Raw genomic sequence first — 12,659 nt, forward strand, 5'->3', positions numbered from 1 at the left:
TGTGGTTATCTGGTCTACTTGTATTTAAATTAATGCTTTATTTTTACAATACATAGTGTTTGTGTTTCTTTGGACCATATATCTACTACAAATTCTTTGTACTGATTTTATAGCCCTCTCTACCTCATAAGATAATCTTGGCTGCTCTGTCTGTGCTACCATATACTCTAGTGGTACAGCTTTATACTAAGTGTGGAGTCTTCTCAGTTTAATGGTTTTACTAAGCCCTTAGTTGGACTTCGGAAAAACTGTCCTAACAGTAACTTGTTTCTGCGAATACTGAGACACCTTAAGAAATGAAAGCTGAATGTTAGGAATAAGTACAATCGTTTTTGTCCATTTTGTTTTTGAATGAGAACACTTCCCCGGCAGAAACACAAGATGAAGGTCCATATTGCCTGTAGTAGACTGTTGCGACAATAGTAAATAGTGTTTAAATGTGAACGTAGTGCGTCACACTGTTCCTGCAAATACTGTAAATGAGGGATAGACAAAATATTTTCCCAATTTTATTGGGAGTCTACTTTTGCAGTGAAAAATCTTAAAACATGGCAACCTCCAAAACCCACAAAGGTTAGGCATGTATTTTTAAAGAAAAATAGTCCATACCACCCATCATGATGTAAGGTATTGGCTATAGATTGTCTTCCTGGATTTTTGGCTTGTGCCCAGTTCTATTTTGACTCTTATTACTTAAGCTACAATTGATCAAAACACATTACCCACACTTGTTTTCTATACCTCTATCCTTCTAAGGCTGAAGTGCTGTTTTTTCTGGCTGCAACTATTTTGTCTAATCTTCCTCCTCCTTTTTTTTTCCTCCTTCCTCCTTTCTGCCCCTTTCTTCTGCATGCAATTTGGGGGTTGTCTTTGATCCCTCGCTTTCCTTTAAACTGCATCTCTCTTCCATTGCTCGCTCCTGCCGTTATGCCCTTTTAACATTTGTCATGCTCGCCCCATCTCTCATTTCATGCTACTGAACGTCATCTGTTCTGCCTGGTCTTGTCTTGTATTGATTACTGCTGTTCTCTTCTTCTTGGCCTTCCTGCCTCACATGATCTTCCTCTCCTATCTGTTTATAATTCTTGGGTTTGCCTTCTCTTTACCTTTTTCTCTCCTCTATCACATCTTCTTTACTGTCTGTTTCACTACTTCCCTTTGAATCACGTCTTCTCTACCACTTTCTCCTGTTTTTGAATGTACTCACAGCTTGGCTCCTCCTTATCTATCTTCACTAATCTCCTATTCTCCCTCTCTGACTCTTTGATCACAGAATCATCTTCTCACTGTCCCTAAACCCCCCTCTCCTTCTTCCGGTTTCCGACCTTTTGTCCTCTTAGCCTCAAACACTGCAATTCTCTCCCTCTCTATCCGCTCTTCGTCATCTCTTCGTATTTTTCAATCTAACCTAAAAGCTCATATTCTCTCCCTTCTTTCTACTTAGTTACTTTCTGTTTCTGTCCACTCCTTCTGTTTTGTTTTTTGCATTATGTAAATTGTAAAATTGTTCTAATATTTTGTAAAGACACTTTCTAAATTCAATAAATGAAATCCATGTTCTCCATGGAAAATAAGTCCAGTGATGTAACCAACTGTCTTTGCTTTTGATGCTTGTGTGTAACATTCATGCACACCATCTTCAGGAGCGCACATGTTGGACTTCCTATATTGCTTCACCTGGTGTGTTTATATAGTATATCCATTGCTTGTTCTTGGTCATAACTTTACTTATCTTCAGTTCCAGGGACAGTAGCTAGTGGAAATGGAGAATTTGGAGACTGGAGCACCTTTTCCCAAGTGTCCCCTGGTCCGATCGCACCTTCAGTGGAACTGTTCAGCGGCACGCCCCAACCGGACCTGTTCTCTAGCTCTCTGCCTCAACCATCTTCCAGTCACCCTGACCTATTTGACGTTATGGGCCCCGCCCACGGCACCATGACCACCTCGCACAGCATGAACCTATCTATGATGAGCTCCAGTGCAGTGGGCATCACTCTCCCCATGTCACGTTCACAGGTAAGGACTCTTCCCTCACCCATTTTTCCGTATGTCACTCTGGTTACAATGTCTCAGTGCTATCACAGTGTAATGTGGTAGGCATCGCTTAGTCTTGTTTACCAAGTAAGGACTCACTAGACGTTTTTCTGAATGTAGGGTCATCCGCCTTGCCCCATGTCTTGTTAAAATGCGAGGGTGCATCTCTTTATTGGCCCTGCTTGCAACGTCCAAGTGCCATACAGAAGTCAGGAATGTAGAAAACCAGCGCATCTATGTCAGTCATTTAAACCTGTGAGACTGAGCACTCCTGCTCCTTTAGGTTGTACAGGGAGAACATTACTATACGAAGCAACAGACCTCCCTTATTGGGTTCATTGGAGAAAGCAAGGTCATTTGGTGCCAAAAGCATCTTGCACTGAAGAAAATCCGCACTGGGTGAGGTGTTAAGCATAGATTGTTCGTTGTTCATGCAACTGCCAGATGATAATTGTTATATAACGCGCTTACAACCAGAGATTGGTTTCTAAGCGTGGGGTCAGTATTCAAACCTGTGTTGCGCTGCGTTGTCTTGCTTCCAAGACACACTTGTTGCCCCTGATCTATCCCCCATGTGACTGTTGCGGCAGAATTTCATATTTGGAGATTGTTATCCCATTTTATGGGACCTCTGAACTTTTTGAACTTTGGTTTCTTTGTATCTCTAACTTATTTTTGTGGTAATAGACTTCTACTGAAGTCCTCCTGCTACTGCAACCCTTTTTACTGTGTTGTCCTAAGGTAGGCCTTCTGGCTTGCAACCCTTTTTTTTCCCGAACACCCTCCCCTGGTTTTGTGGAGTAAACTGCTTTTAATTTAGTTTTGGCTTCTCCTGGGCCGCAGCCTCTTTTACCATATTAGTAGCCCAATGTACCTTTACAGGTAGCAATTGGGGTAATGTATTTTCTTGAAAATTCTACTCTTGGTCATTTATTTTTGGGCTATACCTTTATTTAGGAAAATCACATGGTGGGCCTAAAATTGCTGTTTTGTAAACATGGCCTCATTCTGAGCAAGCCTGCACCTGCTGTAGTTGTTTGGACCGGTTTAGACTGGTCGCTAGCATTAACCCAATACAGTGTAGGCAGGTGGGAGGAGTGTTTTCTCAGTTTTTAGTCCAGCTTGATTGGCTAATATCCAAAATCTGTGTTTGTGATTAAAGGCCAGGTTACGCAACCCCATGAGTGAAGAACCTGATGCATGAGCAGAGACCCTGACCCCTCCTTTTATTACTTGCTTATGGCTGTATTCAAATCTTTTGCATTACACATAATTGTAACATAAACCGAATAGTATTACAAAAGAAATTACAGACCTATAATCTGCAGTACTGAATACAAAATAAACCATTTACATTACAATTAGAAAAGTAATATGTTAAAATGGTTAAAATTAATGTTAAGTTCAAACTCAGGAGTTCATGACTTTACCGAAACCAACACATCTACACTACAATACAGCAAATTTCAGTAGTACTGATTTCTAAACATGATATACTGCTCCAGTAATTACTATTGAGTCTGCAGAGTATATTATGGACCAAAATTGACCTGTATTCACATTTTCAAAATTATGGCAAAAATGCTCATATCCTCCTCAATATTCATTGGTAAGACTAGAGCAATCACTGTATGTCTAGCCGTCGCTACACAAGTGTTACAAAGGCAGCACTTCCTTTGTTCTGATAGTATCTTCAGCCAAGCTTCCGTATATTCATATACTGGCAAAAAATTAAATCGTAAATACAAAATGAAGTGTTTTATATTGTAGTTGCTTGTAACTTTGCGGTTGGTTTATTAAATGACCCTGTGTCGAGTATGTTAAATATCTTTTCTTAGCAGCAAGGTTCACTATGGATTTTATACAATCAAAATCCATAGTTTTTTGTTTAAGCTCTCAATAAAATCTTCCAGAGTCCAATTCAGATGGCACAATTAATTCTATTTAAATTAAATGAGACTCCACCGGGCTTATCAAGTCTACCTACACAAAGTTCATATATTTATAGGCAATATGCTTCACAAAAAGCCAGCATGGAGTTTTGTTTGTCTTCCCGAAAATGTAATCCCAAGGAGAAACTTGCAACAGGCAATCATCTATAATGATGACAGTCAGACAACAAAGTTCTTAGCAAATTGCCTCTACAGGAACCGATTTTGGGAGGTCAAGTAAGGAATGCAATATCTTTCTTCGAATGCATCCAAGCCATGTTACATATTTTTGGTTGGGACCTTTCCAAACCGTACATGATGCTAGGGACTAAGCCTTTTTTTTGTATATGCTTTTAACTTGCCCTCAATAGAACCACCAAACCTATGATTCATGTAGTTATTTACCATTTGCCATTTGGTATATATTCTGCCACTAAAGTAGGCCTTGTAATACGTGTTTCGACCGAAGCCTTTGTCAAGGCAGATGTGTGATGGTTGTGGATCCTTACTAGGGATGTAGGCGGCCTGGAGATTGTTGGAAGTACTGGCTCCGCATAGGATCGGCTGTGTGTAGCCACTGTGGTTCCGGATAACGGTGAGTATTTTGCCCGATGGCAGCGATCATCGAGATCACTGCCATCGGGCAAAATAACACTCCATTAATCGGATCCACAGTGGCTACACAGCCGATCCTATGCGAATCCAGTACCTAAAACAATCTCCAGGCCGCCTCCATCCCTAGTAAAGGATCCACAACCATCGCACATCTGCCTTTACAAAGACTTCGGTCGAAACACGTGTTGACTTTACTCAAATGCACCTAGCACGCTGTGTGCCAGGACAATGGTTACAAGAATCAATAAAGTGTGAACCACGAATAAGATCTATTGACGTTCTTCAACAAACAATCCCATTAATGGTTACCACTGTAATCTAGCGCCACCATCCACACGGTTTGCCCACCGATCAGTTTACTTTCCTAACATTGGGCTCATCAGAGTTTGTTCAATATGCCGGGTGAATGGTTTTTTACTAGATCTTTTGCATCCTATAACCATGACCTTAGTTTTAGAGATCGCTGTAGACGTATGGGTGTTAAATCAATAAGTATCATGTCATTTGCATAGCAGATCCGTGATATATGGTCGCCTGCTGGCCACGTAAAGGTGAGGGGTGAGCACACAGCCGATGTGTGGAAAAAGGTTTAGTGAGTACCGGTTTGCAATGGCCTTACTTGGACGGTTGTATCAGTGTATAATAATTTTATGTAATATAACAAAGTTGGATATGCCCAATTTTTCTAATTTGCTCCATAGTCTAGATCTATTAACACGATTGAAGGTGGCTGTGTAGCTTATGGAGCAAAAATATAGATGGGTCCCAGAAGATACTCAAGTTAGATAGCTGTTAATAATTGCAAAGACCACATTCCAAATGTATTACAACCATTACAGAAGCCCATCTGTTGCCACTTTATAAGCGCCTGTGATTCTGCCCATTAAGACAACCGTTGGAATAAAAAGGAAGTGTGAAGGCTTCATGAAGTACGATACAGACAACGAATTCAAGATTCAAAACTAGTAATTTATTTGGTAGGCCTAACTTGCCCTATACTAAGGTGGGATATCCCTACTTGAACAAAAATATGGAAAGTCTGAGTCAAAGAGTTCATCTTTAGTCTGTCTGTGTCCAAAACCTATGCTTGCCCTCACAACTAAAGCTAAACAATGTGTAAGGATGTCAATAATCAAAAGAAATGGTGTTCAACATAAAGTTCCAAGCTTCTTCCAGCTCTTAGCTTCTGTTTCAGCTCCTCTTCCCCAAGTTCAACAAACTTCTACAAAACTCTCAGAATTAGCTCTCTCCCACTCAAGGTAGTACAGTTCCACACAATCCTCAGGATTCCCTTCCCCAAGTTCCAAGCAGCACAGTTCAAAGTGAAAGTGGTCTTGAGGCTTCTTTTCGAGACAAGTGTAACTCCTCACGGCTCCCTTCCCCAAGACTTCAGCTCCAAGTATGCTGCTTTCAGACAAAAAGATTTAATACAACATAAGGTCAGCTTGACCATGTTCCTGGATTGCCTCATCCATTCATTGGCAGTGCCCCTTCTTGGTTCTCAAATTTCAGGGCTCACTGGTCTAGGCACAATTGTCAGACCACACAGTTCACCCATCACAGGTCATGCAACCAGTATCCCCCTCTTTGTTGGCTCTTGGTTTTGTGGACAATATTCTCACTTTGCAGTGGTCTTGCTCCTGTCCCACCTTTATGTGACACTCTTTCACTCTGTGCCCTTTTCTTGTGTTGTGTCATCTGGGCACTTTCCCTTTTGCTGTCTTTGATTGCTTGCTTTTCCCAAAAAAGCTGTGCTTAATTTTATGTTTAAGAAGCTGCATTGCGAGATTTGTTCTGTTCGGTATTCACCAGATATTCAATGTATTAAATTTCAAGTTTCATTCAGTTAGGGGTTTAACAAATGCTCAATATACTCAATTTCAAGTTCCCGTTTGGTATTAAATATGTATTTAGTGCGTTTAATTTCAGGTTTTTCTTTCAATTTGATAAAATATTACCTCTCCGCCACCCGCTAGGAACGCCCCTGGTTGCAGAGTGCCTCTCCCAACACTCAACAGTATTCATCGTGGGTCCTCGGTAGCTTCTGCTGCTTCTCCCAGCCTCACCAGGTGGCAGGCCAGCTGCTGTGAGTCCCGCTCGTACTTCATGGCTTGTCTTCGCCTCACTGGTTGCTCTGCTTCCTTCTAGACGCGGACAGCACCCCACTCTCTCCCGCAGCTCCAGTTGCTGGTTTCTTCGCCACAGAGGCTCCTACCACTGCAAAAGCCCAACAGCCCGACTCACCTTAGGTTGGGCAGGCTTTCTGGGTTTCGTGATGGCATCCTGGCTCCTCCACAGGTCCCACCATGGCTGCCTCCTCTGAACACGGATCCCCTGGTGTTCTCCTCTCCACAGGCCTCAGTTTCTCCTCCCGGTGCCAATTATGTCTCCCTTTATACAACTGCAACCGTTTTATAGGTTACATGTGTGTACTTCGAATTGGATTCGCCTGACCATGATTAAAAGGAAATGGCTGACCTTTACTACACTTTGCAAGCATCTTCCTTGTCCCACTGCTAAAATGGTGACATGGCCTAGTGTGCATTACTGTCTCCTCTTCCTCATCTCAGTACCATCAAGTGTCACATGTGGGGATGAGGGGAGCTGGATTAAAATGGCCCATAAAGGTCGGGGGAGGATTAGGTTGGTTGTCAATGGGGAAAATGGGGATACCATATCTTGCCTAAGGTCGCACCACTCCAATCCTCAAGGACCCTCCACCAAGGTTATCATCTGTACTTCTCCGCCCCCAGGGTCAGGATCCAAAAGCGATGGCCTTTCCCTGGCCACCTGCATAGAGGATCCGAGGGGAGTAGGAGTGAGAATACTCTGGTTTCTCACAGAAGTAAAGATCTTACCATTTGTGTCTGTCATAGCGAAAAGACAGAAATGTGTTGGTTCAGCAAAGCTCCCCTGCTTATGATATGATAAGTTATTTATAACGCGCTTAATACCCAGAGGTTTCGAAGTGCGGACCAAACCTGTGTGGCTCCATGTCTTGCTTCCAAGGCGAGCACGTTGCCGCTGAGCTATCCTCCTGAGACGCATGAATTAGTATCTGGATCGAAGTACGCCAGCTATCTGGAATCTTTGCAGTACTCCTCCTCAGAAATAGGACGTGTAGAAGCTCAGCCCATAATTAGTTTTTCTCCTTATAAACAATATTTTCCAACCATTGGTCCCTGGTGCCCTTGATGATTTCAGTTTAGGAATCTTACCCAGTATTTCTTCTATATCAAAGATAATTGCATCTTTATCATTAATAGGGCTGGCGATGGTAAAAACTTGTTCAGCGGGAGATTCCACCCTGAAATAAATAATGTACTCACACCATACTTCTGAGATGCAACAAGCTTTTTTGGGCTTCTGGTCAGAGAAATAGTTTCGATACCAAAACCAGAATAATTTCGAGTCATGAGCTTTTAGCATTGTATATAAAGCTCTCTCCAGTTTGTTCTGTGTACAAAGTGGTTTTGTAATTCTGTAGGCAATTTTTCTAAACATTTCTTCTTTGCGTGCATATTACTGTCGTATGGTACTCTATTTTTACAAACCCAAGTATGTATCTCATGTGGGTGTTCTAAAAGAACATTTTGTAGAGTCTGAGCCACATCCCGACCACTTTTCTGTAACACGGTTATAGGGTGAGTATGACTTTGAACCAAAAATGAGTTACCCCCAAGTACATTTTTCTGTGACCATGTAACACGATTTCCTTGCACATCGCATGTTGCTTCCCCTGACCTCCTGCTAGTAGCGAAGCTTTTGTAATAAGATAAAAATACATTAAATGTGGCATGGTCACTCATATTGAGAAGTTTAATGTTATAGGCTTTTACCAGTGAACGCAAATCATGAGTTGCAAAAACACAGTTCAAATTTGCCAAATCTGAAAACCAATTCCCATTTCGCCAAGTCTTGCCCATTTCTAAGGAAGTTCTTCAGGATGAATGGCAGAAGATCGAAGGCTAGTAGCATATCTGTCCACACTCTGCCCTTATATAGCAATTTTTGCTGAAATTTCTCCTGCGGAGTGATAGTGGTCAAACCAAAGTCTGGTCATCAGGGAAACGTTCCTCGTCGCCAGGACTTAAACAGTGAGCAATAAAGTCACCAGCTAGGAGAATATAGCCATTTTGATATTTGTCTCACCAGCATTGTACAATATCTTTAATCTTTTTGTACAAGGCGGAAGTATGCATACCTTCAGGTGGATCGTATAAAGTGATCAGAGTTTGATTTTTTTTTTATGGGGAAAATGTTTTACAGTTGCGCATAGATAGTTTGAATCTTCAGCACCATTATTTGAATATTGTTCAAGATTGAATTTTTTTTTCCTTTTTTTTGCTATGATTAAAAACAAAAACCTTGCACAGCTGGGGGTTCTAAAAGATTGGACATCGGGAGAGCCACATAAAATATGGGCCATACAGGCTAGGGCGGTGGCGGGCGCCCCATTGGCGGAAACCCCATGGAAAGGGAAACAATTCAGACAACCTGACGTCTGAATCTGTGAAATAATGACAACAATGTTGGGCACATGAGATGCGCTTGACAGAAATGGCATCCTCACAGATGACCAAGCCCCATTTAAACCCATGTTGGGGAACCCAGAGTTTCCCCTAGTAATGGAGAAGGTGGCCTTCACGAAATGGGAAGCATCGGGCTGTAATAAAGTAGGGGTATGTTTCATGAACAGACCATCAGATCGTTTGAGTAATGTAAATCCCTCCTATGCCTGGGAGACGCAGATGGATTTAAATATGAGCAGCTCAGGCACTGGCTAATGTCACCGCCCATAGCACAAGCTGCGACAAGAGCTCTTAAGCCCTTCAAAACATAAACACTGGCCATCACAGGTGCGTGAAACTGGTCTCAACACTATATAAATTTAAAAATATACAAAAAGAGGAGATCCAGTGGAGGTATATGGAAAAATGGGAAGAACTATTAGGGGGGCATAGCCCCAGGGATCAGTGGGTTAGGCCTATGGAAGAACATTCCCAAACTGACTCGAGCTATCCAGTGGTACAGTGACACTATACACCAGAGAGGCTAAAGACAATGTACCCGCAGGTGTCAAATCTGTGCTGGAGAGGCTGTAAAGGGGTAGGAACCTGAAGGCATATCTGGTGGGACTGTCAAGGGATAGAAGGCTCCTGGGATGGGGTCAGAACTCCGATACAGGGGATGATACTAGACACAGCCCTTCTGGAAGAAAAGGTTTGGCTGTGCGGGATGTGGGACCCGAAGGCAAAGACACACATGGAACCACTAAAAAGGTGCTTTATGGGCCTACTGATATCTGATTGGCTGGCGATAGCCCAGAACTGGAAGCAACGGGCCGCACCAACGATCCATGATTGGCTTCGGAAGGTATGGGCATTAGTTACAATGGAATGGTTAACGCATAAATTCAAAGGATCAACATGGTCATTCTCGAAGGAGTGGGGATCAGTTTTGGTGTATCTATAAACAGACTATATGGTCGAATGGTGCCCACACAAGATGAGAATTTTGGACCTATTATCAGCGTGAAAGCTATCCTGGGATGAGAAGGAGAATGTTAGTCTACAGGCCCGGGGGAGGAGATGGAGGGGTGGGAGTTGGAGATGGGGGTGGTTGTTGTTGACATGTCACACACAAGCTCAATAAAACTGTTTTAAAAAAAAAACCTTAAGCACCAAGAACAAGAAATGCATACCTTTTTGAATAAATAAAACATTACATTCATTGATTAAGACAACTGATTGATAAAATCCTAAAATATATAATTCATAGTTAATTGTTACTTGGAAACAGACAAATTCAAGAGGGGGCAATCGACAGATCATACTGCTATTGACAATCAACCTCAGTGCCCCTTTCCAAATATAAAAGGCTGCAGCCGTAAAAACAATTGACCTAGCACAGTATATGTTATGAAATGTGTTTTTGCCCCAATACATACACCTTCTTTTGACTTCCCACAACCATACCATAAAGCCTTTCGAGTCAATAATACATAACCATCTAGGGCTAGATCTTTTATTGACATTGTTTCTTGTAAAACGTGATTCTCTAAGTAAATGTGTTCCTTCCAAATGGTTTATTAAGGACTTATGGCCATATGTATTTCCAGGACACCATCTGCAAAGGGCAGAGAGACTCCGTTTCAATTTTGCATCATATGCCCAGATAATGGAACCCAATAATTGTAATTTTGTTTGACCTCTTCATGTGCCAGTCCAGCGTGTGTAGTTTGTGGGAAAACCCTGTTTCACTGCAACAGCCTCTTTTCTAAGTTGCCGCCCATTTGTCTGACTCCTATGCTATTCATATTAGAGTGAACCATTTCTATAGAAGAAGCCTGTTCCTCATATCTCAAATTCAAAATGGCTAGTGTAAAAAGTCTGATCTTGTCCGCAATCACTGTGGATATGAAATTGACAATTGACCAGTTAGCACTGCTGTCCAAGTTCAGCAGTTCGACACTTTCAAAGTCATTTGAGGGTATAATATCCAGTTCAGGGATCTGATGTAAAGCGTATAATATTCAAGCCCGGTTTAGGAAAGGGCTAGCCGCACTGGTGTTAACTGAATTTGTTTGCTGATCAAATTTCCCTGATGTGCAGACCTATTTGCAGAGGGAACAGAATGTGCCAAGTTGATTTGGTCAGCAACAATCATAGTAGAATGAGGTATGGAAACAATGTTTTTTTTTGTTTTGTTTGGACCGTTAAGTACACTCTGTTCATCAAAGTTGATAACTGACCTGTCAAGAAGGCTCCCCATCAGTCTGATTTGAGCCATTGTTCCAAGATGCAGTGTTATGAGAATCGCTGCATTGCGTTCCCTTGCTGGAGAGTTTCTCAGTAATAGCATGTGTGATGTCTTCCCTTGGACAATTTTGATAGTTTTTATGGAATTGAAGCCATTTATCTAGTGTGCCAACAGTTGACGGTCATTCGCTTTTATTTTTTATTTTTGGATTAGAAGCGTTTTGGTCGCACAACGTGAACCCCTTTTGAGACTCAACGCACACAGTTTCATTTTCTGGTGTCGGCAAAAGCATCAGCATTTTTTCTTATCAGTCGAATTTGTTTTCATCTACTTTTTAAGCTTGTTTTTTGTTGCGTTTAAGCCGCTTATTTTGTCCTTGTGATTTGCTAGTGGATAAAGAGTAAGGGCAGAGGGTAACTAGTTTACCAAATTTAATCTCCTCTGTCAAAGTTGTGTTTGTTTTTATTTGGCACTAAAGTTGCCGAGGTAGGGTGTGTCAGCTCAGCTTCATTTTGTGCTGATGTGGTATCCAAGTCCTCTATTTCACTGATAGATTAATTTGTTAATTGGCAAGGAGCTGTTGGTAAGAATGAGATAAACCACCCGAGCAAGTGTGTGCTTTATTGCTTGTTCATGAACAAGAGTGTATACCATAACAAATATAGCATCAGCAGTAGTTGCCAGCCCATTTATGCTGGCCGTGCAATTTACGTTTTCATCTTCAAATTGTATGTCACTAACCGTAGATATAAAGGATCTACTACTCAACAACTTCCTCCAGAGAGTGTGCCGCAATGCGAATCAAGTCAGGGCTTATTGAAAGATTTGTGCAGGGAATTAAGCATATATGGGAATCGATATTGGTCACGCTGGTAAGTGCAGTAATTCCAAAAGATTCCTTTTTCAGCCACAAACACAAATTTAAAAGGGAGTTATTGTTATCCAGCCCGGCTGTCGTCGAAGGTGAACTAGGAATAATGGGGACGGATGGAATGTGCTCTACATTTGTCCTGGGATCATTTTGAACAGGTGTAAAGAAACCAGTAAGGTTTGCTCGATTTCCCTGGACAAGCTTGGCATGATTTTCAATGTTCTCTTAGACTGTTACGGAGGCTTGCATGGTGTTAGTAGCCTCCTGCAATTTTGTATCTCTGATCTCGTATGTGAGTGCCTCCCAGACCAACAGCCTTGCTATTTAGTGTTAGTGTTGCATTAAGACCTGGGATGCTTCGGAGGTCATACAGGCTAGGTAATGGGGGTTTGGCAGTCTTTCCTCTTGCTTTTTGGCTACCTTTGCAGTAATTTTATAGTCCAATT

General features: G+C 41.8%; 1 protein-coding gene across 1 annotated transcript in view; it reads left to right on the top strand.

Moving 5' to 3' along the window:
* CLINT1 (clathrin interactor 1) overlaps positions 1–12,659 on the top strand; it is a 780,718-nt gene that overhangs the window by 562,307 nt on the left and 205,752 nt on the right. Inside the window, exon 10 of the mRNA XM_069653921.1 lies at positions 1,739–2,016. Coding sequence (XP_069510022.1) covers positions 1,739–2,016 — 278 coding nt within the window. The remainder of the gene's footprint in view (positions 1–1,738; positions 2,017–12,659) is intronic.

The sequence above is a fragment of the Ambystoma mexicanum genome, chromosome 3q, assembly GCF_040938575.1.
Source record: "Ambystoma mexicanum isolate Mex_15411 chromosome 3q, UKY_AmexF1_1, whole genome shotgun sequence".
Lineage (NCBI taxonomy): Eukaryota > Metazoa > Chordata > Amphibia > Caudata > Ambystomatidae > Ambystoma > Ambystoma mexicanum.